Source organism: Oreochromis niloticus, unplaced genomic scaffold, assembly GCF_001858045.2.
Source record: "Oreochromis niloticus isolate F11D_XX unplaced genomic scaffold, O_niloticus_UMD_NMBU tig00003224_pilon, whole genome shotgun sequence".
Classification (NCBI taxonomy): domain Eukaryota; kingdom Metazoa; phylum Chordata; class Actinopteri; order Cichliformes; family Cichlidae; genus Oreochromis; species Oreochromis niloticus.
Genome location: NW_020327817.1, coordinates 49983 through 77264, shown reverse-complemented (window position 1 = coordinate 77264; position 27282 = coordinate 49983). Strand labels below are relative to the sequence as shown.

At 39.8% G+C, this 27282-nt stretch overlaps 2 protein-coding genes across 7 annotated transcripts; both read right to left on the bottom strand.

Annotated features, from left to right (window-relative positions):
• Nucleotides 1-5660: 5660 nt before the first annotated feature.
• LOC102079307 (butyrophilin subfamily 2 member A1) lies at nucleotides 5661-8366 on the bottom strand. Of its 2 annotated transcripts, none has more exons than XM_019355973.2 (3): nucleotides 7534-8366; nucleotides 5996-6293; nucleotides 5661-5905 (listed from the first exon to the last, which is right to left on the bottom strand). In XM_019355973.2, exons 1-3 carry the CDS (start codon nucleotides 7540-7542, stop codon nucleotides 5787-5789), a joined length of 426 nt encoding a protein of 141 aa, XP_019211518.1. In that variant the 5' UTR covers nucleotides 7543-8366; the 3' UTR covers nucleotides 5661-5786. The 2 variants fall into 2 exon arrangements, with proteins under 2 accessions (XP_019211518.1, XP_005456502.1); XM_005456445.4 differs by having other exon boundaries at nucleotides 5996-6274; nucleotides 7534-8364.
• A 3250-nt stretch (nucleotides 8367-11616) lies between these two features.
• On the bottom strand, nucleotides 11617-26924 carry LOC102079097 (butyrophilin subfamily 3 member A3). 5 transcript variants are annotated; one of them, XM_013275511.3, is made up of 6 exons: nucleotides 26643-26924; nucleotides 25941-26513; nucleotides 18938-19276; nucleotides 15650-15928; nucleotides 15430-15552; nucleotides 11617-13813 (listed from the first exon to the last, which is right to left on the bottom strand). In XM_013275511.3, exons 2-6 carry the CDS (start codon nucleotides 26020-26022, stop codon nucleotides 13752-13754), a joined length of 885 nt encoding a protein of 294 aa, XP_013130965.1. In that variant the 5' UTR covers nucleotides 26023-26513; nucleotides 26643-26924; the 3' UTR covers nucleotides 11617-13751. The 5 variants fall into 5 exon arrangements, with proteins under 5 accessions (XP_013130965.1, XP_005456499.1, XP_005456500.1 ...); XM_005456442.4 differs by having other exon boundaries at nucleotides 25941-25997; XM_005456443.4 differs by having other exon boundaries at nucleotides 25941-25952.
• Nucleotides 26925-27282: the final 358 nt, after the last annotated feature.

Genomic DNA, 27282 nt, shown 5'->3' with positions numbered 1-27282 from the left:
CATCTGAAAATGAAAGAGTTCACACTAAGTGTCAGATTGTCAAATCCAGTACGTGGTTAACATGTCAAGTGTCTGTGTTGCATCACAGTGTGACAGCACTCAGTGCATTAAACCTTTTATAACTTTGATTTTTCCTGTTATGAAAACCACAGCTGGCAGGCAGCTGGAAGCAGAAACATTAACAATGACTCTTTTTATGCTTTTGTCTGTGGAGCCGGTCAGACGAGAAGTCAAAACGTGCAAACAAATGCTTTCATAGAACAGCATCACATTTCCTTGGAGTGCACAGTGGCAGTGGTGGCTGTAAGCATGTGCAGTTTATGGTAAATGGCCTATATTTGTATAGTGCTCTACTAGTCCCTATGGACCCCAAAGCGCTTTACACATTCAGTCATCCACACATTCACACACTGGTGATTAAGGATGGGTATTGATAAGATTTTCACGATTCTGATTCCATTTTCGATTCTGTTTAACGATTCGATTCTCTTATCGATTCTTTGTAAAAAAGGAGAACACTAAGGTCGATTAGCTTAGAACTTTGTTTTATATCTTCTCTTTGAACAAGATAGAAATTTAGGAGTAACATGGCCTTACAAACCCAACAGTGAGATCTTAAGAGATCCACAGCCTACGGCTCTTCAAAGTGGTGTCACAGGGTCCCTGGGAAAAAAAATTGTAAATGTAAAACAATAAAATAAATATTCTTATGTAGTAATAACAAAGTATAAGATAAATTATTCTGTAGCAATTGCACAAGAATATCCAGTAATGTCCCTCCCTACAATTAAACACATTCACTTACCGAAAATCGGGGGCATCTGCTGTGGCAAATGGGTGCAAGCCTTTTACCACAAACCTAGTCACTGCTCGGTGACATTCGTCTATCCTGGCCTGAAAGGAGATGCTAACGGTAGACTGCAGCGAGAACTGCCAGCATCTGAGCCAGCCAGACTCTGTCTCTCTCATCATGGTCACCAAAATGCACAGTAATGTCAGGTTTTGTAATAAGGCAGATCGCGCTAACATAATATGCACTGTTAGTTGATTATTTACCTGCCGCATTAACGGGAGAGGACGTGCAAACATTACCGCTGCTCCTGGGTTGAGATTCACGAGTCCGGAGCGGAATTAAAAACACAACATTCATTTAAGGTCATCGCGTGTTCTGTGAGCAAATGCTTTTGCATATTCGTAGTGTTTCCTTCCTTAAATGAAATATCTACTTTGCAAGTATTGCAAGTTGCCCTGTTGTCATCCGTTCTCGTAAAGTATAACCAAACTTTTTAGCGTTTGAGCCGCCATGTTTCCTGCCAGGTAAATGACGCTCCGCAACGTGGTGACGTCATTCGGGGCGACTGGAATCAATAAGAGAATCGTTTGTAAAACTGGCAAACAATTCCAAGGAATTGAAACAGTGGGAACCGGTTCTCGATACCCATCCCTAATGGTGATGGCAAGCTACATTGTAGCCCCAGCCGCCCTGACAGAGGCGAGGCTGCCGGACACTGGCGCCACCGGGCCCTCTGACCACCACCAGTAGGCAACGGGTAAAGTGTCTTGCCCAAAGACACAACGACTGAGACTGTTGGAGCCGGGGCTCGAACCGGCAACCTTCTGATTACAAGACGAACTGCCAACTCTTGAGCCACGATTGCCTGCATCTATGGAGAGTATCCTCCCCCATAAGCATAGAAAACACACAGAAATTCAAAATGTGGTTGGGCTCAGAGATGGAGACAAAGAGAGGGATGGCAGGCTCAGCAGGGATCAGAAAGTGCACTCATCATGTTTAAGTAGGAAAAATCCAAAACTACACTTAGATGACTTTTAAAGATTAAAGCAGGAGGTGACAGCTGGACGTGTTTCAGCACTGTGACGAGTGCAGAGAAGATTTATGTTGGGAAACACCCAGGATAGCTCAGATTAGCAAAACACCTGCTGTGGCACGATTCTTACATACACGCGATTACTGAACAGTTATTGAAAAAAGTTAAACGGTCAAAAACTGAATCAAAATAACTTTATTATTCAATAAAGAGCATTTGGAGGAAACAAGGAACCCAGATCTCTATAGTTAGTGAGTCATTTTAGCATGCTCTTACTTTGAAAGTTCAATTGCTGTCTGGTCATTCTATACAATTTGAGGACAATTAAAGGTTAAAAATGTGTAAATAAATAGACTCTTCATGATTTAATTTTCTGTTATGCATTAAAAATGAGAGTGGTTGAGCTCAGACATCAAAGGTGAGATGACATCCATGATTGGTGCAACGGTTAACGATTGTCCCCCTCAAACTGAACACTCCTTCAGTTTCAGATAAGAGTAAACTTTTATTTAAGTTAAGGCCCGTCCTTGCTCCTGTTTTACCTTCAGCTGGTTTGCACAAATCTCTTCTCAACACTCAGCTGCTTCCAAGGAAGGATCTCATCCTGCTGCTGGACTCTAACATCAACCTTTACCTGCTCTGCGGATGTTGAGACCTGAACGGTCACTTTAACCAGAACCAGGAACACTGAGTCAGACAAGCTGCAGCCCAAAGTGGAGTTCATCAGCAGGACTAGACTCTCACAGCAGGGTCATGTGGTCGTGTTTTAGTGTTCAGAAAGCTCATTTTCTTTTTGTTGCAGTGCACACCCACATAAAACATGTAAACCTGTGCGAAACACTGAAAGCTGTGTTTAATTAGGACCTCAGCAGGTGAGAAAAGATCCACAGGTGCTTTGTGTCCTGAATCATCCACAGCTGTGGAGCTGTGTGGCCTGCTGCTGTTTCTCACTTTGCTGCTGTTTGTCTGACAAAAGTGTTCAAACGAGCAGCAACTCGTGGCCCAAAGACTCATCCCTGCAAGTTTTTGTAATGTTGACAGTTATAAGAGGCTGACACAGCAGCTGAGCCGTCTCATTATTTAAGAGACGCCGGCTGAGCAGTTTAAGTCTGAACTGTTGTAGAATTACAGACAGTTTTAAACACAGTTCTCATATTTCAGAGGAAGAATTTAAATATATTCTAATAGGCTGGCCTTTCACTTCTAGGTTTGATTATTAAAGATGACAAACATACACAACAGTGATCATAGATTTAGCATAGTTAGCATGTTAAAAACACAATCAGGATTCACACAGCTCCTGTGGGTAAATACTGTGTTTTTATTTATTATATATCATCACGCTTCATTACAAACATCCTCCATCACTGCTGGATGTCATCACAAAATATCCCACAGACTCTTCTGGAAGGACACAGAGACGTTCCCACGCCAGCTAAGAGACATAATCAACACTGTGTACTGCGTCTGCCCCGGGGCCTCCAACCTCAGCCAGAAAACATGCAGGGGTGTGTGTGTGTGTGTGTGTGGCGGGGGAGTGGGGGAGGGGGGTTCGTCAGATGTCATCTCAACTGACTTCTTTCAATCTGTAGGACTGATTACTCCAGAATGACTGAACCCCTCACCGTGATACCCTTTGTAAAAGGCTTATTTCTCAGAATTTTTTCTATAACTATCATCTAGATATTCACTATTAGCAGGCAAAATATGTAATATTTAATCTTCAGTGATGTATCATATTTTATGAAATCACGTTTGTGGTGGCTGTCCTGTGGGGACCACGTATATCTGATTAAACAGCTGTTAATGAGCTCAGAGTCACATATTAAACATTTGACTCATTTAAATATCACAGCTGAATTTAAAGGCCTGAGCAGTGATGCAGGTAACTGTCAGCATCTACAGAGGGATTACAACCGAATGTAAAATGAAGGCAGTGTTTTAGCACTTTACTTGAACTTGGCTGTTTAATGAAACTGGACCTGGCAGGAGTTCACTCTTCATCATCACAGCTTCCATTACTGACAAGCTGAACAAGTTATTAAAAGTTTCATATATCACATGTACTGGACGCTGTGTTTAGCAAGAAGAAACTGTTCTGATTACAAAATCTGATCATCAACCGTGACTGAAGGCGTGGACCACCTTATGCTCAAACACGGCGTTCTTTATGGAAAAGCTGCGGTTAGCACAGCAACAAATACACCCAGCTCTCACTGCCAATACCCACGAGAAGTCCCCCAGTAGTAAAAATTAGACTCTCCAGCTGCACCACCTTCAAGCATCCACCAGGAACTCCAAGCAGGCCAAGCACTCGGAGCTGTGACATATGTGACACTCAGGACCTCCAGAATAACCTGTAGGAAAACCCCAGCTCACATGCACCTAACCAGGGTGATACTGTAGCTGTCGCATTGAAATGTAATTATTATGTGATTGCAATGTTCAAAATTTGGTGTTTAATCTGGATTTGTGTTGTGTTATCGCTACCTACTGGTGGACCTGAGTGTGGCGCTTTGTGGTGCGCATGCTTTGGGGTGATGCTCAATTAAGCGCACATGTCACCAGAGACTGAAGGCTTGAGCCAGAAAGAGAATGCTGGCTTGTGTAAAAGGTGGAAATATGGAAGATATGGACTACAATTGCTCATGAATGTTCGGTAGAAAGGCGCACACGGTATGTTGGTGCATTTACTTTGTGTGGATGTTTTATTTGGTTGGTTGGTAATTTTTATTTCAACATGCGAACAATATACAGGTACATTTAGAAAAGAAAATAAGAGAGAGAGAAAAAAAATATATATATATACACTATACAAAATACATACAAAAACACCCCCAAAGAACATTCTGATTAATTTACATGTTGAAAGGGAGTGGGAAGAAGTAAACACTTATTTAATCCCACCCCGTTGCCATAAATTATCAGTTAATATTTAGTCAGCTTCCTTACTGATATAATTTGTAATAGAAATAGTGAACAGATTTCTGATCTACTTTATGCTATAATGTTACATCATGAATTTTTTTTTTTTTTTAATTGTTATTTATTTTTATTTATTTATTTATTTATTTATTTTTTAAATAGAGACATTCACTTAATTTCAATATTTTCCTTTTCTTTATAGTTCGAGAAGATCATATTTTTATAACTCTTTTTGAACTGTTTTATGTTTGGACATTGCTTTAATTCCATATTCAGACTGTTCCATAGTTTCACCCCATGAACAGAAACACAAAAGCTTTTTCTTGTAGTACGTACCTTCCCTGTTTTGAAGTTACAAAATGTTTTATGGATGGATGTTTTATTTGAGTTGTAATTTTTGTTCTGCTGATGCAATATCTGTGTTTTTCATTGATCTTTTCACCATAGTTTTTCACGGTGTTTGCTGGTGAAAAGAAGATTAAAATACTGGCTAAACATCAGTTGGAGCATGGCCTTTTATTCTACTTCGAACATGAAAAACCTTCAGGAGCAGTTACAGATACAAGCACGCCCTCCCCCACCCTTTCACTCCAGAGAGCTCCTGAACCCAAGCCTTGAGGCGAGCCTGTATCTGTTAGGCTCCCTCCCAATCAGAGAGGTGATATTCATATACCAAAAACCAGTTTTAGCCACCGGGGATCAGTCCACCGCCCTGCATCTGGCCATTATAAATAGAGCTCTGATATCAGGATTCAACATAACAATGAGCAGATAAAGGACAGAGCCTCATTTTGTATCCAGTGGGGATAAAAACATGAATGTGTTTCAATGTGAACCATGATGTTTAAACAATTTAAAGCAGTTTGCATGTTTTACAAACAGTTTTAATGAACATTATCCACTCAGTCATCATTTACCCAACTTTATTTTTAATTAATACAATGTCTGTATAAATAAAATGTCAGCCTTAAAACCAGAGGAAACAGAACAGCAGAGAATAAAAAGACAGATGAAAGTATCTGCTGTCTGTTATCAACAACATTTAATACAAGCTGAGAACAGCAACAGAGACGCAAATACAGTGACAGAAAATCCAGAAGCCAGTACAGAAACGATCACACCGACTCCATCGCAGGACTCGAACAGCTGATCTGAAACACATTACAGAAGCCTGCTGTTACAAAGATATAAGTTTCTAAACACACTAATTATAACCTTTAGCAATCAAATCAGAGTCTCACCTGGAACATGGATCTCTTCTTCAGTCACATGGCCGATCTCCTCCTGTGTGGCTACACAGTGGAAGAGGTTGGTGTTTGTCCTGGTCACCGTGGTGAGGAGGGTGATGTCATAGCGGCCATCTCTGTGTGACACCTGTGGCTCCTCAGCATGAAGGATGTTCCCATCGCTGTCCCTCCACTCTACTCTAGGCTTCGGAGCTGCACCTCTCACCTCACACTTCAGCTGCACCCTGTACTGCGTGATGTTCAGGATCCCAACAAACGGCTTTGGAGCTGCACCTGTGAACACAGCATGAAGCTACAGCTACAGCACAAGGAGGGTGATGTTTCAGCATTCACACTCATCCATCACTGGGGGGGGGTGAGGTCAGTCAGGTTGTTAAACAACCGTCAGGTTGCAGGACTCTGGGTGGATGAGATTCATTCTCAGATGCAGGCTCTGCACGCTGTGGGGGTGTCTTGGTTGATACGGCTCCACAACAGTGCATGAAAGTCGGGGAGGGACCGGCAGACTGGAGGTTCCGTTTAAAATGGGCTATTTGAGTTACAGGATATCTTCCTGTTATTCCAGCCTATTCCATCCCTGTACAGTCACACTGAGAGTCAGGTCAGAATCATCAGTAAGTCAGACGTGTTCCTAGTGAGAGGTAGACTCCACCAGTACTGCCCTTTGTTTCTCATATTAAACATAAGTTTTATGGACAGAATTTTAAAGTCGTTTCTGGTTTAGTGACCTCTCTGTGGTTCTTTATTACATCATCAGGCATTAACCTTCAGCTCACACTGAGGTGGTTTGGAGCCATGTTGAGTGATGGTAATGAAAATTAGCATATCTGAGTCTGAGATCATGGTTCACAGACAGAAAAGGATGAAGAGTCCACTCAGAGACCAGCTGCTGTGTTTGAGCTTCCTGTGATGAGCTGACGTGCCTGAACTCCTTCTGCTCTTATCACGATAACAAACAGCAGCACTGGAAGATAATCTGTCACTCTCCTCACTCTGCAGAGTAGAAGGCTGTTAAACTGAAGTGTGCTGAACATGACCTGTGGCATCATCATTAACCTGCGATTTGTGCAATGATTTCTTCTGTGTTTAATACCAGAAGACCAACTGTTAGTGATATCTAATATAAAGAAATGTCTTTGTTAAGTTTTCACACCAACATCGTGGTGATTTGATAATTGAATTTGGTTGAAGCAGTAATTACGTCTCCTTCATTGTTGTTTAGCAGATATTCCAGCGTTTGTCTCGCCTCCATCTCTGTGACAGGACAGCTCGGACCGCAGCGAGGAAACACTCAACATTTATATTGTTTTTCTAATTGCTGTTTACCTCATCACTGTCAGTTTTGAACCATCCCATAATGAGTGGGGGAAACGAAGGAACACCAATATTAAAGGGATAGTTCACCATCTACACTGACAGTAAATATGTTTTCGCTCCTTTAAAGAAACTTTTAAAAATGTACAGCCTGTAAAAATTATGATATTGAATATGTGGCTTTACTGTCATAAATGTCTCAGCATTAGTGTTCTTACCGTTTTCATGTCCTGTTGTTACTGCAGTCACAGTCAGAAGAAAGAGGCACAAAAATAAAAGCTGCAGAGTTTTTGTCTTAAAAACAGAAGAAAACATGACGCGGAGTAAAAACGTTCCTCTGTGCTGCGTCGATCACACTACTGACGCTCAGCAGCAGATACTGTGGTCGAGTAAGTTTAGGAAACAAGCCTCAGTCATGAGTGGGAGGAGTGTGTGTGTGTGTGTGTGTGTGTGTGTGTGTGTGTGTGAGTTCTGTTAAGCTTTGCATAAAAAACATCAGCATGTTCAACAATCCAGGTAAATTAAGTGCTGAACGACATGAATGCAAACTCATGAGTGAGAACTTCAGTTCTCACACTTACATGTATAAAGTGTTTAATATTAAACGTCAGTAAGAAGAAAACAGACATGTTTCAGCGCCGGTCCTTCCTCAGAGTTTCATGAAACATGTGAACACACGTCTCCAGCTCTCGCTGTAAAAACCACAGATTACAGATCAAAGCCTTCGAGGTCTGAACTCGTTTCTCTCCTTTTCACTCTGAGCTGTTTCAGTGTCACTGACATGGAAGCTACAGTGTGAACGAGACCATAAACCTCTACCAGGAAGAAGGATCTGTGGCTTTCAGTGTTATGAAGGAGGTTCCCTTTTGACTGGTGCACATCACCATGGCAACATACACTGAAGACCTAACCTGGGGCAGGCTGGACGAGATCCAGAGATTAGAGAGATCATGCTAAACAGCAGCTTACTGTGAAATCCTAAAGTTCCCTCAGACCTCAGAGGAGGGTCCAAAGACTTTCCTGAAGAGCATCAGTTAAAGAAAAAGAATAAGCACAACACAGAAGAGCTACCTCGCTACACCTACAGGCCAGTGGACACTCTTTCAAGGATGAGGATGTACACATCCTGGACAGGGAGGAACGCTGGTTTGATGGCAGGGGTCAAGGAGGCCATTTATGTGAAAAGGGAAAGACCATCTCTGAATGGACGAGGGGGCCTAAAGGTACATCTTTTACCTTCTTACAATGCTGTGATTGCAGCCATTCCCCATCTCTCTGTGAATGGGACTCATGGCCATTGATCAGTGTTCTTTGATCAATGGTCATGAGAATTTGCATAATTATGATCAAGGAACTGACCTCACAGCCCATTGTTCCTTCAGTGGGCTGGTTTCAGTCATTATGCAAATGTCCTGTTTATAAGATTGAATCCTGCAGTCAGCTGAGACTGAAGAAGTCACTTGGATGAGTGACGAAACGTTTCTCCCACAAAACGCTACGTCCAGATGAACAGAATCAACTTTTGGAGAATATTTTCACACCTGCTTTTCTCCTGTTAGCTGGAAATTTAAAATAATAATAATAATACAAGAGTTTCATTGCTCTTCCTGTCTTCAGGCTAAACTTTATCAGTGACACAGCAGCTCTTTTACAATTTCACTGGCCAAAGCTCTCAAAGCTCACGCTCCACTGCTTTTAACTTGTAATACACATAACAAGAAATCCTTTTATCTTATCCCATATTTAGGCAATTAATTACACAAACGTTCATTCCCACTCTCATGAACACATATACCAATACTCAGCACTCACCCAACATGGAGACACAAATTGAACTGTACACACAATCACACCCCCTAAGCATACTCTATATCCCATGTACAGGTGCCCTCGCCCCCAGAGGGGCAAACCACACCTAGACGCAGGAGATGTTACCCTTTCACCCGAGGTGGGGGGAAAGGGTAAGAGCAGCAGGGAGGCCCTACACCTTAGACCCCAATCGGACGGCCAAATCTTCCTCCCAGCCCCTCCGCCCTTCATAAATAGGTGAAGCTAGCTGGTCTTCTCCTCTATACAAATATGGGAAGTTCTACTACCAGAATATATAGAGAGGTCACACCAGCCATAACACAGCTAAATCACTGATATCTGTCAGCTTGGCTGATACACAAACACATTTTCTTTTAGTCTCTATTCCTAATAAAACATATTTATTAGTTCTTTGAGCAGGAAGTTTGAGCCGAGCAACATCATGCAGTGAGAACAGATCTTACACTGGGTCATCCTGACCTCAGGATAAATCCTGCAGTTTCCTTTTTTCTTAGTGCAGATGTTGTTATACAGTATTTAATGGTCAAACACTGACACCTAGTGGTAAACTTTGACTCATTTTTAAAAATTATTATTGTTTCTGGTCATAGTTTCACATATAAGAGATTTAGGAGAAAAGAAAATAGAAAATTGGATTATGTTGTAAACTATAAAATGTTTGTTTGAAGCTTATAAGCTTCGAAAATTAAAGTCTGGAAGCTCAAATCCTCATCCTCAAACAGACAATACCAAAGAAACTATGCTGGAATTCTGCAGCCTCTTATCATCAGAGCGTCTGAGGTGGAGAGGCCCAACAGCCACAGGTTTCCTGGGACTGCAGGTGACATGAGACCTGACCTGGACTCTTAACACCACAGCCACAGCAGAAAAAGCCCAGGGAAGGATTTATTTCATTGGGCTGCTCAGGAAAGCTGGCCTGAGCCATTGCTCTCTCACCCAGGCCCACAGAGGACTGATAGAGAGCATCCTCACCACAAGCATCACTGTCTGGTATGGGAACACCACACAGGCAGAGAGGAAGGCTCTCAAAGGGTCATAACGACTGTGGAGAGCATCGTAGGGACAAAACTTCCATCCATGGACTCAATGTACACACAGCGCTGCTGGAAAAGAGCAGAGAGAATTATCATGGACTCACACCATCCAGCTCACTGTGTGCTCTGACACAAGAACTGCACATAAAACGTAAGACACAGCAGAGCAGACAGCATCATCACTCACAGAACAAGGCTTTTCAATGGCTTCTTCCCTGCCACAGTCAGAATGATGGCACTAATCTCCACACTACCTTACTTCACCTTACCAAGTGAAAAACTGTCAATATCCTAACTGTGAAATACTGGGAATATAATTAGACTCTTGTGTATATACTGCCACCTCTCTTGTAAAGGGGTTAGAATTTATAACTTACAATTTATATTAGTGTTGTCTTGTTTATTTTTACTATTACTACAACTCAGAGCTCTGCACCAGAATTCCAGCGTGCCTTGACTGATGGTTTTTTGCACAAATGGCAAATAAAGAACTTTGAACCTCTAAAAGTATCCAATAAAGAAAGAATGCTTTTTTTCTTTCCCTGCTCGGTTCAGTCGATCTCTGTTTTATGAAGTCAGCAGTCAGTCTGAAGCAGTTCTTCTGTTTCAGCTTTGAGCTCAACAGTCTAAAAGAAACTTCTTCTCTCCAGCTGTGAACGCTGCTCCAATCTTTACAGTAATCTCATCTATTGGACTCTTCGCTTTCTGTGATAAAGGCATATTAACATAAGTTAAAATGTTCTCCTTTACAAACTACTACTACACCTACCTGTGCTGTTTCATTTATCCATCACTGGTATAACTGAACTATTTTTAAGCAAAAAGGAGCTCCCGCAAACCCCCCACATTTTTAAAGTGAAATCAAAGCCTAAATGGATAAAAAGATCAACACATTTGAAGTTGAATGTAGTTAAATCAAATTAACCTCTTAAGACCCGAGCTTCTTCATGGCATGTATTTTTAATTTCTCTTTGCTATTTGAGCTGATTGGGACCCGATAAATGTAAAAACAAAGAATTACCTGATTTTTTTTTTGTATCTTATTTTTGTTTCTGAGAAAAATGAGATCCACATATGAGGACATTTCTTTTAAATTTCAATAGATCAGCGCCAGTATAATGTCCTCATAAGTGGATATCAGGCCCTTGTAGAGCAAAGTTGTGTATTTTGGTCTAGACAACCCAAAATGTGATGTCCACATATGTGGACGCCAGGTCCTAGGAGGTTAAAGTTAAATCTTTGTGTATAAATAAATATCAGAATCAGGATCAGTGTTAAAACAAAGTCTTGGCAACCTTTAAATGCATTCTGACTTGTCTTTGAGTCAAAAACGTTTTTTCCAACTTTTTTCTTTAACTTCCAAAATTGAACCTAAAATTGGAAAGAGGGAAATATTGCCTTTACATTATTTTCAAACAAATCCAGTCTCAGCACAGGTGGTGATATATTCATACATTTTATTTTGAACAACAGGATATTAAGTGTTTTCAGTGCAAAGTTCCCAACATTAGTGACTTGGAGGACACCTCATCTTCTTATCTATCACAGCTTATTCATTTTTACTAGCTCAACATTCAGCAACAAAAATATGTTTTTGTAAATAGACAAATCATTTTTACAAAGCAGTGCATCAAAACTCAAATGAATGGACAGATTTGGCGTAACAATCAGTCATGATACCATCACATCACAACCAGTGCTTCTCCAAAATAATATAATACACCACTGTGTACCATACATAAGCATAAATAATATAAAGCAGAGCAGAGCAACAACTTTTACTAAGGGGCTACATGAGAAACTCTTTCGGAGATCTAAACCTGAACTTGATACTGCTCAATATTAATTTCATCCCTTTATAAAGTGCTCCTTGTGAGAAAAAGCAGTTTCAAAATGTCTAACAGACGTAGTAAAAAGACTTTCATTTGCGATTTAAACCTACAGTCTCCAAATAATCATGAAGAAAAGTATGTTTCTAAAAAAAAAAACCCATTTAACTGTATAAAAAGTGCTATACCGTTTGTAGTTTAGTTACTTTATCTGTAGTTTCCAGTTCTTCGATTTCTCTTATTGAACAAGAAAAATCAGACTAGAAGAATAAGTCCAGCAGTGATACTGAGTTAAATTTCTCACTGTTGAATAAAAAGTGGAATAAATAGATTTTTAATTTTCACCCTGATTAATTTTCCTTTTCTTTTTCACATCAGTGACATGGCTCATTTTTAGTACTGACTTATTGTAGTTCTGGTTTAAAAATACAAATTTCAGTTGTGAGTTCATTTTAATCACTTTACCTTTCATCTGCCTTAAAGGTCTGATATTTTTCAGTAAGAACTATCATTGTCCGCGTACAAAGATGAGTAACTTGGCCTGTGTCTCAGACATCAAATCACCAGAGAAAAATTCAAAATTCTTCACTTTGTTCTTCAACTGAAGCTCCAGATTTCCTGTCCTTGATCAGTCTCAGAGTTTGCCTGGAAAGGTGTGTTTTCAAATGCTTTAGCATTTGACACATTAGCATGACAGTCCTCCAAACACACATTAGAGAATGTCATTTGGGTTTTGTGGAGAAAAAAGAAAAAAAAAAAAAAAAAAAAAAAATCACAAAGCTGGTCCTAACTGCTGGGTATGTGTAAAGCTCGGTAAAAAGTCCTTCTTCCTACTTTTGCATAGAAAAGATTCAGATGTTCCTGCTCGGACCTCTGAGGTCAGAGGTAAATTCAGTGGATATGAGATACAATCCATTTCCTTCGTTGAGATTCTCTTTTAGCTACATTAACTGGAAGTTTAACTGGAAGTTAATGGAAAATGGAAGTCCCCATGTAAAGCTTTTTGTGATCAATCTTCTGGTCCAACAAGTCACCTGATCATTCTGGATCCTTTTGATCTGAGCTCATTCACCGGTATAAAAGACTAAAAATATGAAACTTTGTGAAACTTCTTTTACATACTGTAAGTGGTTTTGGATTTAGTAAATTGCTATGTTAAACTGCATCATTGTAATATGCCCATTTGTCAATACTGGAAATGTATTTACCAAAACCAGTATGACAAAAAGAATGCCGTTGTTTCACAAAGAGTTCTTATGAATGTATGTTTATTTTCCCTTTATATTTTCCCTGTATATAAAAACTCTTGAGGTTAAAATGGATATCCCAAGGCACACCCACAATAACAGCAAAGATTTTCCAGTAGCACAGTAAGGTTAAACAAAATATACATTCTTTTTCCTCTTGCAGGATCTCACATGTGACCCTGAGTAAGACGAAAAAAAATTAGAGTGCCTTGCTTTGCAAATTTAAAAAACAACAAACAAACAAACAAAAAATGTAACTGAGCACCTTTTCAGAAGTTCAGTGTCTACAGCAGTGCAGTCCTATGCAAAATTGAACTTGATTGTAAAAGCCAAGGAGAGAGGAAGGCGCTTTTTCTCACCACAGATGCTCACTGGCTGTAAACATTATTGAAAGCTCCAACTGTGGCAAGTAAACTAAAAAGCTGGCACAGATTTGATATCCTCACACAGGATATCAAATCTTTTCTCCACACAGGATGGAGATCTTCTGGCACTTTTAAAGATGAAGTGGCTGGCTTGATTCCCCATTACACAAACCATTAGTCTTCGGAGTAGAAACTGCCAGGGGAAAAACAAAAGAATAAAACAGAAATGACATAACGTCAGCACCTTTATGTAATACAGAAATCATTACTGGTTCTGTCAATAACACTTGCAAGCTTCTTTCAACTGTCTGTTCTCAAACACGAGTGAGTGGATACTGAAGAGTTTCTCTGGGTTAAAGCAACCACTGGATTTCATTTGTGTTTAACAGCTGATTATAGCCTGAGTCTGACTCTGGAGTCGACCAAACATACATCTATGAAATCACCTCATGACGTTTACGATTTTAGTTTCTAAAGCTAGCTTCAGAAGGCAGCCGATGAGGAGAAAGAATATGAACAGGCTTATTCCTCCTTATTGCACCACAAATGTATCCTCCAGGATCAGGTTGCTAGTGCAGGTTCTACTGTAACATCCTGCGGTATCCGAGAACATTCAGTGGAATCTGAATCATGGTAGATTCCATCACACGGTGAACTGGAAATCCTGGTTTGGTTATCTGGCCACATGAACACAATCTGCCAATGCAATATTTTATTCACCATCTCATTTAAAGCTCAAAGGTTGTGCTTTAAAGGTAAATTTCATATATAAAGAACAAAAAAAAGAACCCAAACTGTCAGTGTCTCAAGACGATCACACACTACTTCAATAATGTGAAGGTCTAGGCTTTTTTCTACGCAGCCCAGTTCTTGGCTGATAGTGTTTTTCTATCCAGGTATGCTTTTTCAGTATTGGTAGTGCATTTGGGATCACGGTATACTGAAAAATGAAGCCTTTCCCAGTGAGACTCGTTCCAGATGTACTGCATGGTGGACTAAAATCTGATGGTACTTTTTATGTGTTCACATTTGACAAAGACCTCCTACACCACTGGCTGAAATGCAGCCTCATTGTTGGACCTCCCACCGGACCTTGTCTGAACATATTGACCATGGTGCTTGAAATGAACATGGCTAAAAAAAAAATACCGAGGTATATAAACTAAATATGAATTAGGAAAAAACAAAAACACCTACGAAGTATGTGGTATAATTATGTCTACACATTAGGGCTGCCACGATTACGAACTAGTCACGATTACGTCGAGTATCAAAATCGTCGACGACTAATTTAATAGTCGACGTGTCGTTTGAAGCTTTGTAAGATTCCAAAGGACGCAGGAATAAGTAGGAGGAGTAGTAGGAGAAGGAAGAGTGTAATAGTGCACTAAAACAGAAGATGGCAGCAGTGCATGTACAAGGATGCCAGCTGCCATTAAACCCCGAAGAAGAAGAAGAAGCTGTGTCTGGTATGTAGCTGTGTCCAAATTCAGGGGCCGCATCCTTCGGAAGCTGCTTGCAAGGAGCAGACGGCTGAGTTTATTAAACTCCACCAAGACAATCTGCAAATTTCATTAAAAGTTTGATAAACTATCATTTTGTCTTTATTGTTAGTTAGCACATAGCTGAAACACTTCAAGCTGTAAGCTAATAATAGTTATATAAGAGCAGATGCATGCTGGTGCAATAAGCTTTACGTTTCACATCTAATGGATGCATGATCTGATTAGTCGACTATCAAAATAATCGTTTGTGGCAGCCCTACTACACATCACAAAAATGTTGTTACAATCCATTAATTAAACTGACCTTTCTTGATGTAGTTCTTTCTGATGTACACAGGACACAGAACTAGAACTAGAGCTGCAACAAATCCACCAAAAAATAAACCTGCCAGCACACCATCTCCATAGCAGGACCCAAACAGTTTATCTGAAACACATGACAGTACAACATGCTGATTATAAACTCACAACATTGCACATATAAAATTATTCACAGATGAAAACATGACTAGAGGGAATCTCACCTGGAACACGGATTTCAGCATCAATCACATGGCTGATCTCCTCCTGTGTGGCCACACAATGGAAGAGGTTGGTGTTTGTCTTGGTCACAGTGGTGAGGAGGGTGATGTAGCAGCGGTCTCCCCCATATGAGACCTGTGGCTCCTCAGCAGGAAGGATGTTTTCATCACTGTCCTTCCACTCTACCTTAAGTTTGGGAAAGGCACCTGGAACCACACAGTGCAGCTGTACTCCGTTCTCTGTCTCTTTAACTATCCCGACAATGGGCTTTGGAGCTGCACCTATAAAACACATAAAGCTGATCAGACTTTATTTTATTATCCATTCATGTATGAAAGTATGAATGTATGTAGATTTGGCTTAGAGGAGTTTATATCCCATTAAAAAAAATTATGCTGCAATAATAAGTGAATGTCTTGAGGGTTTAATACAACTTTCATTTTTTTTTTTTTTTTTTTTTACAAATATTTGACAAATTACTCAGAAAACCATTATGTGACAAATCTAATAAGATTGAATCCTTAGCTGGCATGACCTAATTAACTGGTGTAATTGATGTTTGTCAACTACAGAAGTTCTGTGCTTACGCTGCCTTATAGTTTTATGTACCTGACATTAAAATCCTTAGTTGTTGCACTACAGTACAACGGTAGAAGAGTACTAAGAATATACTGTTTAAAAAAGTAAAGAAACAATCATCACAGTATAACACAAAATCAGTAAAACATCAGGGATCTCAATATGTCCAGTTAGGAGACATAACTTCCTTTTACCTCCACTGTGCAAACGAAAGTGAGGGCAGATGAAGTGGAGTGGGAACAAGACAACCCCCAATAAAGGGAATGGTTAGTGGGTGGTGGCCGCAGAACACTGCTCTGGCTTTACACACCCTGACTGATTTGTCTCTAGTTTTACTTTTTGTTATTGTCCTTGTCACTGCTTGTAGCATGAGAAAGTACCTGCAGCTCATTCAGGATGTTCCAGTACAGTCCCTAGAGCAGGAGTGTTCAACTCCTGTCCTCAAGAGCTAATGTCCTGCAACTCTTAAATGCATCCCTACTCCAACAAAGCTGAATCAAATGATTGGATTTCCTCTTCAGCGTGCCATCAAGTTTGGCAAAGGCATGATAACTAGTCATTCATGTGATTTAGGTGTATTGGAACAAGGATGCGTCTGAAAGCTACAGGACAGTAGCTCTCAAGGACTAGATTTGGACATCCCTGCAATAGAGTGTGGAGGAGACACCAGGTGCTAAGCAGTTATATGACTAGAGACTGGGAAAGGTTGTCAACCCAGCTTTGGGGCCAGTACTCCTAAGTGTAAAGAAGAGCAGGAGGAGCACTGAAAGAGCCCTACAAAATGACCTTCTAATGCATTTTTCCACAACTCTCAAAAAACCAAAAAAAACAAAACAAAAAAAAAACCCAACACACTTCATGAGCATCCTGAAGTTTAACTGACAGTGTCTTATGCTGTGACAATCAAGCAGTATTAATTAAAATCAATAACCAATTTATTTCTTTATGTCTCTTAACACAATGATTTAAATGATGATGTAGAGCAGGGGATGGGGAACTCCAGGCTTCAAGGGCCGGTGTCCTGCAGGTTTTAGATGTCCTTGATTCAACGCAGGTGATCTAAATGGCTAAATGACCTCCTCAAAGTTCTCCAGAGGCCTGGAATGAAATAATCATTTGATTAAGGTGTGCTGACCCAGGGTGAGATCTAAAATCTGCAGAACACTGGCCCTCGAGGCTTGGATTCGGACACCCCTAATGTAGATCATCTTAACTGTATCCTGTACATCATCATACATTCAGTGGATCAGTGGAGAGAAATGATTGATGATGCCACTGATTTCTACCTCTGCACTGAGTGCTACAACTCTGTTTATAAACCCTCAAGGACGTCCGGACTGATTATTTATAAGTGTGATGTGGTGATTCGAGGTTTGTACTAAGAAATAACTTTGACAAAGACAGGTATTCTTAGTGTCAGCCTCAAGAAAACCAGTCAGACATAACAGGTATGATGGTGGTCAAGAATTGCATTTGTTAATTTAGGCTTTCCTCCATTGATGAGAGAATGTCCTAAATTTTATGAATTCATTCATTTTAGCAGATATGACTGTTGTTCATTTCTAACCTGACAGGTGCCTGTTAGAGCTCTGAAACTCTAAACTTTAGAGGTTACCTCAGTCATTCAGGTCTGACAATGTTCTACAGTCTGATGAAGAGTAAGTAGAAATCACTTTAGTTTGAGGCTAGAGAAAATTTAAATTTAATGATTTCATGTACTCTTGACAGATCTGTGTTTGATTTGCTGCAGTTTCAGCTATGTTAGTCAAATCTGATAGCAGTCTGAAATCAAGCTCAATATATACTTCTGCATTTTCTGCATCACCAGGTGAATACATGTAATTTCTGTGACTATCCAATGTAAATTGTTTGTGCTGCTTTAACTTTAAAGCATGGCTTCATTTGTTTAGTATTATTAAAATACAGCTCAACAGCATGTATAAAACTTCGTAACAGAATTTGTATCAAACTTGGATCATGTTCCTGGAAAAGAATCTGATTTGGCTCGTAAAGAGTGCAGACGTAGAGATCAGTGACATCAGTGTTAGCTCTTAAGATGACAGAGCAACACAGATCTTACTGATATCTCATTAACCCTACCCAGACTTTAATGTATGTAGAAGGTTTGCAATGTCACAAACTCCAAAGTTGAGTTCAAATGAAAAACACTTTTGCTGAACTGTTTAAATGGCGTGTTTGTAGCCCATGTTTTCTTCTGCAACTTATCTGTGTCACATATTTACAAAATAATAGAATATTAAACAAAAATAAAGTTAACAGCCTTTACGTATTTCAAGGAACAGGCAAGAAGACGTGTTGCAAATGCTGTTTTTCAAAATTTTGTTAATCCTTAAAGATAAGGGTGTAAATGTGCAAACTGTGGGCGCTTTATATTAAATGTTGCTGCTGAATCACTTTTAAATGTTATTTTTCCCAATGTGAAATTAATAAATAATTTTCTCGCTCATTTTCTCCTCTTCTGTCTTTTAAACTGTATTCTGAAAGCAAGAATAAAAATGTAGTATTAAAAATATAACCTCTTAGCTTTAAAGTGCAGGTGAAAGAATTTATCCAATGCTAAACGATATGCAAATCTAATCATAATCTGCTTTTAAAAGCCACTTGGTCTATGTAGCAAATAGATAGATTTGAGGAATGTTCTTCCGTTTCATTTGTTTTTGGGTTCTTAAAAAAGGAAAAACAATACTTACGAACAACAAGTTTAATGCTGAATATTTGTTCTGGCTTCAGGTTTGGAAAGTCACAGGTGTAGTTTCCACTGTCGCTGATCGTGGTGTTTCTGATTACAATCGAGGCGTTACCAAACTGCAGCTGTTGTGGAAAATGTGAGACCCGTCCTTTGAACTGCTTGTCTTGACCTGGGAGGCCGTTATTGTAATGAAGGCCTCCATCATACATGAACACCTCCTGTGTACCCTGATCGTTTCTCCTTCTCCAGTCAAACAGCTCCTGTATAAGGCTGGTGCTGACGTTGCAGGGCAAGAATGCGTCACTTCCCTCTGATACAACTACAGTGACAACTTCTGGCCCTGAGGAAGAAGCGGATTTCAGTGTTTAAACAGGGAACACAACAGATTACATACATGCCTCCTGAATTACCCAGAATCCCCAATTTACCCCCCACATTACTGTTCAAATGTATTTTGATTTTAAATTCCTGAATAAGCGTATTTATACTAAAAAGCACTTTATGAGGTACATAAATCAGCTATCGTTAGAAGATTTAGATCTTTTAGACTAAATGCTTAGTGTATGTAACTGTACAGAGTTGGCCCTGGGTCACTAAATAGTGTACCGATCATTTCTCCCCCATGACACTAACACACAGTTGTGAAACAAGACAGAAAGAAGTTTGTAAACGAGGAAAGGAAGAGGAAAATCCGTGGTGACCTGCCTGCTGGCAGCACCAGGACATTTCATGGTGGCCTCATTCATTTCATTTTGGCCTGCTATGAGTGTGAGTGGTGAGATTAAAAGAGGCAGGAATTAGTAAGATGATCTCTCAGAACCACTGCCTCCACGGTAAAAAGATGCATGTAGGGCTGTTCGATATAACGATACATATCGGATGACGATATAAAAACGTCTATTGTTTCATTTTACGCTATCGTTTGTTTCGTGGTGTCGCAAAATAAACTGTTTACAGCAATATTTTTTCATCATTTTGATGGTCACTGTAGTGGCTATATTAATTTCTTAAAGTTCTCTCTTTCTCTTATATTTAATATAACCACACTACGGACGGACAAGCGCCTGTTTTTATGCGTTGTCGTTAGTAACAACGACGGTAACACCACCGCGTGTCCGCTTGTTTATGTTTCACATAAACCTTTCACAATAAAGCTCAAGATCCTGTTGAGACTTTTCAAAATAAACTGAATCACGTGAAAGAGCAGATTATTTATGGATGAGAAGTAAAAAAGAGCCGCCAGGTGCTAAAAAACTAAACTTTAGACTCAAACGTTAGAACAGGCTTTTCCCCGCAGCACGACGTGAAATAAATACTCAAAACGGCGGCCGTTACAACTTATGTCTAAAAATGTATCGTTTCACGCATCTGTTAAAACACTCAACTCCAGCTACATGACGGTAACACTTCACGCAAGTAGAGCTGCATGAGGTTCACAGAATTTACAGAAAATGTTACATTTTTGTGATTTATATCGTTATCGGACGACAGATGTCTTATACTGGGATATGAGATTTTGGTCATATCGCACAGCCCTAGATGCATGGCATGCAAAGTCTAACTGTCACAGCCCAGCTCACAGACTGATAAGGTGGATATTAGGGGTGGGTGATATAAACGATATACGATAGAAACGATATAAATTTGGCCAACGATAGAGATTTTGACTATACCGCTCTATTGCGATAGCGCATGTTGATGATGTCATCAAGCTGCGCCTGTTTTGGTCGAAAGCATCGCAGCGGATACAACCATTATCATCTGCAAATTATGCCGGGCGACAGTCATGGCAAAGAGATGAAGTACTTTTGAAATATGGGGAAAGCCAAAAACTGCGCTTCCTCCACTTCTGTAACATTGATTCATTAATGTTGAATTCTCTCGCAGCTGCTCTATTCACATGTTGTTGCAGTATGTTAATAACTAACCTTGTATTGTGGATGAATAATCTCACTTGTTCTCCTGACTAAAGTTTGGTCTGTTTACAGCATCCTGCTATGCGATTGCATTTGTCCCTGACCACCAGAATCCCTCACGTTAACTTTTATCGAGTGGAAAAAAAGTTAGCGTTCATCCTCCAGCTTCACTGTGCTAATGTTATGCTAACATAGCTGTGTCGCTAGCAATCACGTAGCACAACATTATAATAATAATAATAATAATAATAATAATAATAATACATTTTATTTGAAAGCGCCTTTCAAAACACTCAAGGTCACTGTACACAGTAGAGTAAAAAGCAACATAAAAGCAAGGAGTTTACACAATCATAAAAGCATAGGATATAAACAAATTTAAAATAGTCGAATGGAGAGGTTATGTGGGATAAGCTAATTTGAACAAGTGGGTTTTGAGTTGGGACTTAAAGAGAGAGAAGGTAGAGATATTTCTTAAATCAGGAGGTAGGGAATTCCAGAGTCGTGGAGCAGAGCAGCTGAAAGCCCTGCTCCCCATGGTGACAAGACGGGGGAGGGGACAGAGAGTGACAGGGAAGAAGAAGATCTGAGACAACGAGATGGGGCGGTGATGTTAACCAGATCAGAGAGATATGGAGGAGAGAGATGATGAATAGCTTTAAATGTGTACAAGAGTATTTTGAAATTGATACGATATTTGACCGGGAGCCAATGAAGCTGCTGCAGGACAGGAGTGATGTGGTGGACAGAAGGGGTCCTGGTGATGATACGGGCAGCAGAGTTCTGGACGCGTTGAAGCTTGTGGATAGAGCAGGGCGATATGGCCAAAAATATTTATCACGATATATATTTGAAAATTTGCGATAACGATATAACTGACAATATAATTGACGCGAGACAAAATACAACTCCACAACTTTACTAGTGCTAAAAAAAACCCCATTCATGTATTTTCACTTAAACAAGCAGCTGTTTTATGTGCATTAAAGCTATATAAAAATTTAAGAGTGCAAATGCAAATTCCTTGCTGAAAGTTTAACCAAAAGGCATTTCCAGTAGAAATGGGCTGACATATCCTGAGCATAACCATGTATAATATCCACTGAAGTTAAAAAGAGGTGCTTTGCAACATGAAACCACAGTGTGCCAAATAAAAAAAGTCAAATGCGTATTTTTCAGACCATAAGGTGCACGGGATTATAAGGCACATTAAGAGAAATAAAGCAGTCAGATAAATCAAACTTGATTCAACTCATTCTTCTTGCTTCCTCCACTAATGTACCATTGATTCATTAATGCTGTATTCTATCACAGCTGCTCTATTCCCCTGTTGTTGCAGTATATTATTGACTAACCTCGTATTGTGGATGGATTATCTCAGTTGTTCTCCTGACTGAAGTTTGGTCCGTTTACAGCATCCTGCCATGCGATTGCATTTGTCCCTAACCATCAGGAACCCTCACGTTAACTTTTATCGAGTGGAAAAGTGTTAGCGTTGATTCCTCCAGCTTCACTGTTTATGTTATGCTAACATAGCTGTGTAGCTAGAGATCACGTAACACATCATTATATACCAGCTAGCCCAACTTCAGTAACCCTACAAACGTCACTGCTGTTTAGTTTCCTGTCTTCATTTATATTGGAAGTGATAGCAGAGCTGTACGTTTGAATTATTTCAGAAATCTCTCAGTCAGAACATGCTATATCATGCTCAGGTAACTAGCGAAACTAGCGAGCTAACTTCCGCTAACTTCCTGCTAGCTTCTAACTCCGTTAAGTGTAATAAATTCTGTTTTCATGGATGCCTGGATGTTAAACTTCATAGTTACACCTGGTAAAGTAGCAATGCTGATCATTTTATTAAGGATGAAAGAATTTAGACATTTTTTTTAACTCTCAGTGATGCTGCAGTGTTTGTTTGACTTTGGGACCTGAAGCAGACGGAGTTTAGGACCCAGATTACTCCCAGATTTACAAGCGCCTTAGTCCCACAAATACGGCAATAACGACGCCCGCTTGCATGTTCTAGAAAAAACTGTGCTTTGTTGTGTATCTGACGGACAAACACCAAACCAGTTCCACATCACTGAAGTGGCACCATTTTTACAAACTAATTCTGGTTCATCCGCTTCACTCAACGATCCGCTTTCTCCCTTCTCATTCTCCGTTGCCGCCATGCTTTTTTTGGCCATGTGCGGATGAAAACAAAGGCACTGCGCATGCGCGTTTTACCCATCTTCTATCGCGATATTTCATTTTCTTATCGTTGCCCAACATTATACCGGTATTACCGTGAACGGTACAATATGGCCCAGCCCTACTTGTGGATGGATTTTTGAGTAATTGATTAAATTGAGCAAGTGATTATACACCAGGTAGTCCAACTTCAGTAACCCTGCAAACACCACTGCTGTTTAGTTTTCTGTCTTCATTTACGTTGGAAGTGGTAGCAGAGCTGAACGTTTTAATTAGTTTCAAAAATCTGCAGAACATGGTATGAAATGTTTAGGTGGAAACTAGCGAGCTAACTTCCTGTTAACTTCTAACTCTGTTAAATTTAATAAATTCTGTTTTCATGGATGCATGGATGTTAAACTTAATTGTTACACCTGCTAAAGCAGCAACGCTGATCATTTTATTACAGATGAAAGAATTTAGATTGTTTTTAACTCAATAATAATGGATTGGATTTATATAGCGCTTTTCAAGGCACCCAAAGCGCTTTACAATTCCACTATTCATTCACTCTCACATTCACACACTGGTGGAGGCAGCTACAGTTGTAGCCACAACTGACAGACTGGCCTGACAGACTGACAGAAGCGAGGCTGCCATATTGCACCATCTGGCCATCACCAGTAGGCAGTAGGGTAAAGTGTCTTGCCCGAGGACACAAGGACCAGGGAGCCTGGGGATCGAACCGGCGACCTTCCGGTTACAGGTGCGCTTCATTCATTCAGCTTTAGGCATCTGTTCTCATTCTTATTAAGATATAAATTATATTTTGATCTTTTCCTTATCTGACTTAATGTACAAATGGGCCATCAGGCTTAGAGGTCATAGGAAAGTCGTTATCACGTTGATAAATCAAAACCATGTTTATTATTCTAGCTATATGTGCATTCACAAGTAAGCAGTGGTATTGGTATCATCTTAACTCTTTCATGCATGAATTATGACAACCTCAATCAGAATTTTTTTAAGCATTAAGAAGTATTTTTATTCGTCTTCAGGCATGAACAAAAAAGATTTTTGAACTTCATTTTTTTTAAACATGTACTTTTCAAAGGTTTGTTTTTCTTTTTTTTATTTTTACATGTCCACTTACGTGGACAACATACGTTTTGAATTGGGTATGGAGTGACATCAGTGTCCAATGTAGTGGTTTATGTGCAAGTATATTATCAACACTGACCCAAATACATGGGATGTGGTGGATTGAAAATTCACATCACAGATGCAGCTGATAAATCTGCAGAAACTGTGTGTGATGCAATAATGTCGTATGGACAAAAGTCTCTGGAATGTTTCTTGCAATAATATTTACATTTTTCATGTTAGACATACTGTCTCATTAGCAGAGGTGGGAAGTAACGAAGTACAAATCTACTTATGGTGGCCCATACCCTGGGAGGGGTGACAGGCAGTAGCAGTACTAGTAGTGTACTAGTTTTTTTTCTCCTTACTACGTTTTAATTATACTCCCTACACCTTTAAACAAATACCGGTACTTTCTACTACTTTCATTTTCAAAACAGGCTTGCTTCCCTTGCAGGGAATTATTATTTCGCATCATTTTGAGCTTTCAAACATCAAACGGTGAGCCTGCACAGTAATACATGTGCCAATGTCAAGGGTTAAAAGCTTTCCCTTTTCCTCCACATCACCAGAACGACTGCAGGGTCTGTAAGTTGCAGTTCTTCCGAATCTTGCCAGTGCTACAGAAGAGGAGCGAACAAGGGAATGACTTGACGTGGCAGATAATTTGAAAAGCAGTGTTTAAACAGCTCAACAACCATCAGCAAGCACAAAAACTGTTTGTGTGCAGTTTGTCTCACATGTATTGCAGCTAAAAGTCCAGCTGCTTATTTCTAAGGTAGACAAAAGACAGAGAGCGAACTTCACTCAGAGATGGAGAAAGATAATGACAGGACAGGAGAGGAAGAAGAGGGCTTAGATTTAGAGCTTAGATCCGAGAAGCTTCTTCAGAACTGAAGAAGCTTCTCGGATGAGAGGTGAAACGTCTTCAAGCAACTTAAAGAGTCCAGACGCTTTTCTTTGCAAGCTCCTTTGACTACAATGACCTGGATGACTGAGAACCTTCACAGACACCGTCATACATCCTTATAGACAGCATAAAGACAGCATAAACAGTGTACTGTAGAGGATGGAAATCAGCCAGGAAAACTCATGAAACATCTGCTCACATCTGGCTCAATTCAGGTTTACAAATCCACAGAGAGAGCAGGTCAGCTGATCACAGCCTGTACACTAAGAAAATCTACTGCAGCTCTCAGTAGAAACTACTGTGAATTTAATTCTTTTCCCCACATGGAGCCATTAAAAATTATGTTAGGACTGTACACATTTTCTGGTTTAGAGACAAAGTTACCCTCTACAATGTAGGCAACAGAAAATAGAGTTGTTGTTTTTTTACTTTCCTTCTTTTTCCTTCTGATTCAAACTGTGTACAATTAGAATTAAAAACCTGCCTAAGTTTGTATTCGAATCTTCTAATCTGATTTTAATATTACATTAATATAGAACATTATTGTTCTAAATTTTAAAAAAGCTACTTTTATTATCTTACTTTGAGTATATTTCAGTGCTTTTTTCTTTGTTTACTTTTACTTGAGTAAAGAAGTTGAATCAGTACTTCAACTTGTACTGGAGTAGTTTTTAACAGTAGCTGTGGTTCATGGTCACAGTTAGCTTACATCAAGTGTATGTGTACTTCCAAATTTCCCCTTGTGGGACAATTAAAGGATTATTCTATTCTACTCTACTCTATACTTTCGGCACCTCTGCTCATTAGCATGCTTTAGTGTTATAAACGCAATCTACAAAATAAGTAATGAGCTTTCTTACCTTTTTCATGTCCTGATGTTACAAAAAACAGGGCAAGAAAACACAGGAAGTGCGCAGCTTTCAATCCACAGAAACAAAACATGGTGAAATACGTGCACTGAGTATGCTACAAGCTAGCGACGGAGACAGCTAACCTACAACTAAATGAATAGCAAAATGAAAGCCCTGTAAAGTAGCCCCCACACGGTACTACAAGACAATCTTGTAAAGGTTTTCAGCAGTCGATGGCATTAAACGCTAATAAAACCTCGGTCAAGTGTTTTGTATTATACACAGTTATACACGTTATTTGTAAGCTAGCGAAGCCTCCTCCTCCTCGACATTACTATCGCTAATATCTACCGGGTTAGATTTCACGTTAGCTACAGTAAACTACAGCTGACTAAAAAGCACAACAAAAGGAGCTCACACAGGTCCAATTTTGAGTCGACGGTATTACATATAAACTAAACATAAAAACAAACAAAGTGGCACTACAAATGTTGACGGACAGGACCGCTGTTCCAGATCTACTGGCGTTTAGATCAACTGGCGTTGGTCAAACAGATGTGTGGCAGTCTTGCGTTTCAGGAGCTGCTACCGACAAAACAGCAAAAAAACGCCAAATATGTCATCCGTGACACTTGTGAGGTTATCTCAAACACACTCCGTCAGTTTTGATGCCGTTGAACAACAAAATGTTTAAAAATGTCGCGAGTTTACCTGGTGATAGCCTCATGCTCGACACGATCGCGAAAACAGCAAACAATTAACACCACGCCGGTGTTGTTCACAGGACAGCGAGAATAAACGATCGGGATACCCTTGTCGTCGTTATCGTTCCCCTCGCACGTTTTATTTCTCCGGTTTCAGCGTTTTATGCTCAAAACTAAAGCGTGCAGTTTACTTTGTGTGCACTAACATGGACTCGAATCAACCAGCGCCACCTCTGGCCAAGTGCCACAGCCTACAGCCAGATCAACTTGTGACACACATCTGCAGCACGTTTGAATTCGTTTCATGCACAATACATGTGTACTTTTCAATTGTGTCTGTTTGTGCGTCATGCAAATAAACCTTTGAAATGAATGAAATTATATCATATATTTATTATTGGCCTACATTTGTACAAAATGCCAAATTATATACACAAAGTCATAGAAATCACCACTCCAATTGGTCATCATGATTTTAATGTTCTCTTTTTCCATAACAATGAAATACGCCTTGGACAAATATGACACATCAATAGTTCATTGGTGTTGTCACATCACATCCTGTAAGCATCTTCTGTCTGTGTCCTTTCTCTGGAAATGAATATGTCCAGCCAATATAGGCAATCCATTAACATAGACACTGTCTA

Coding starts and splice junctions, on each gene's coding strand:
- LOC102079307 (XM_005456445.4), bottom strand. CDS start 7,630: ATGTTTTCTTCTGTTTTTAAGACAAAAACTCTGCAGCTTTTATTTTTG. Junction 6,275..7,533: donor AACAACAGGACATGAAAACG/GTAAGAACACTA, acceptor CTGTGTTCACAG/GTGCAGCTCCAAAGCCGTTT. Junction 5,906..5,995: donor AGAAGAGATCCATGTTCCAG/GTGAGACTCTGA, acceptor AATGTGTTTCAG/ATCAGCTGTTCGAGTCCTGC.
- LOC102079097 (XM_013275511.3), bottom strand. CDS start 26,022: ATGTTTTGTTTCTGTGGATTGAAAGCTGCGCACTTCCTGTGTTTTCTT. Junction 19,277..25,940: donor AACATCAGGACATGAAAAAG/GTAAGAAAGCTC, acceptor CTTCTTCCTCAG/GGCCAGAAGTTGTCACTGTA. Junction 15,929..18,937: donor CAGCATTAAACTTGTTGTTC/GTAAGTATTGTT, acceptor TGTGTTTTATAG/GTGCAGCTCCAAAGCCCATT.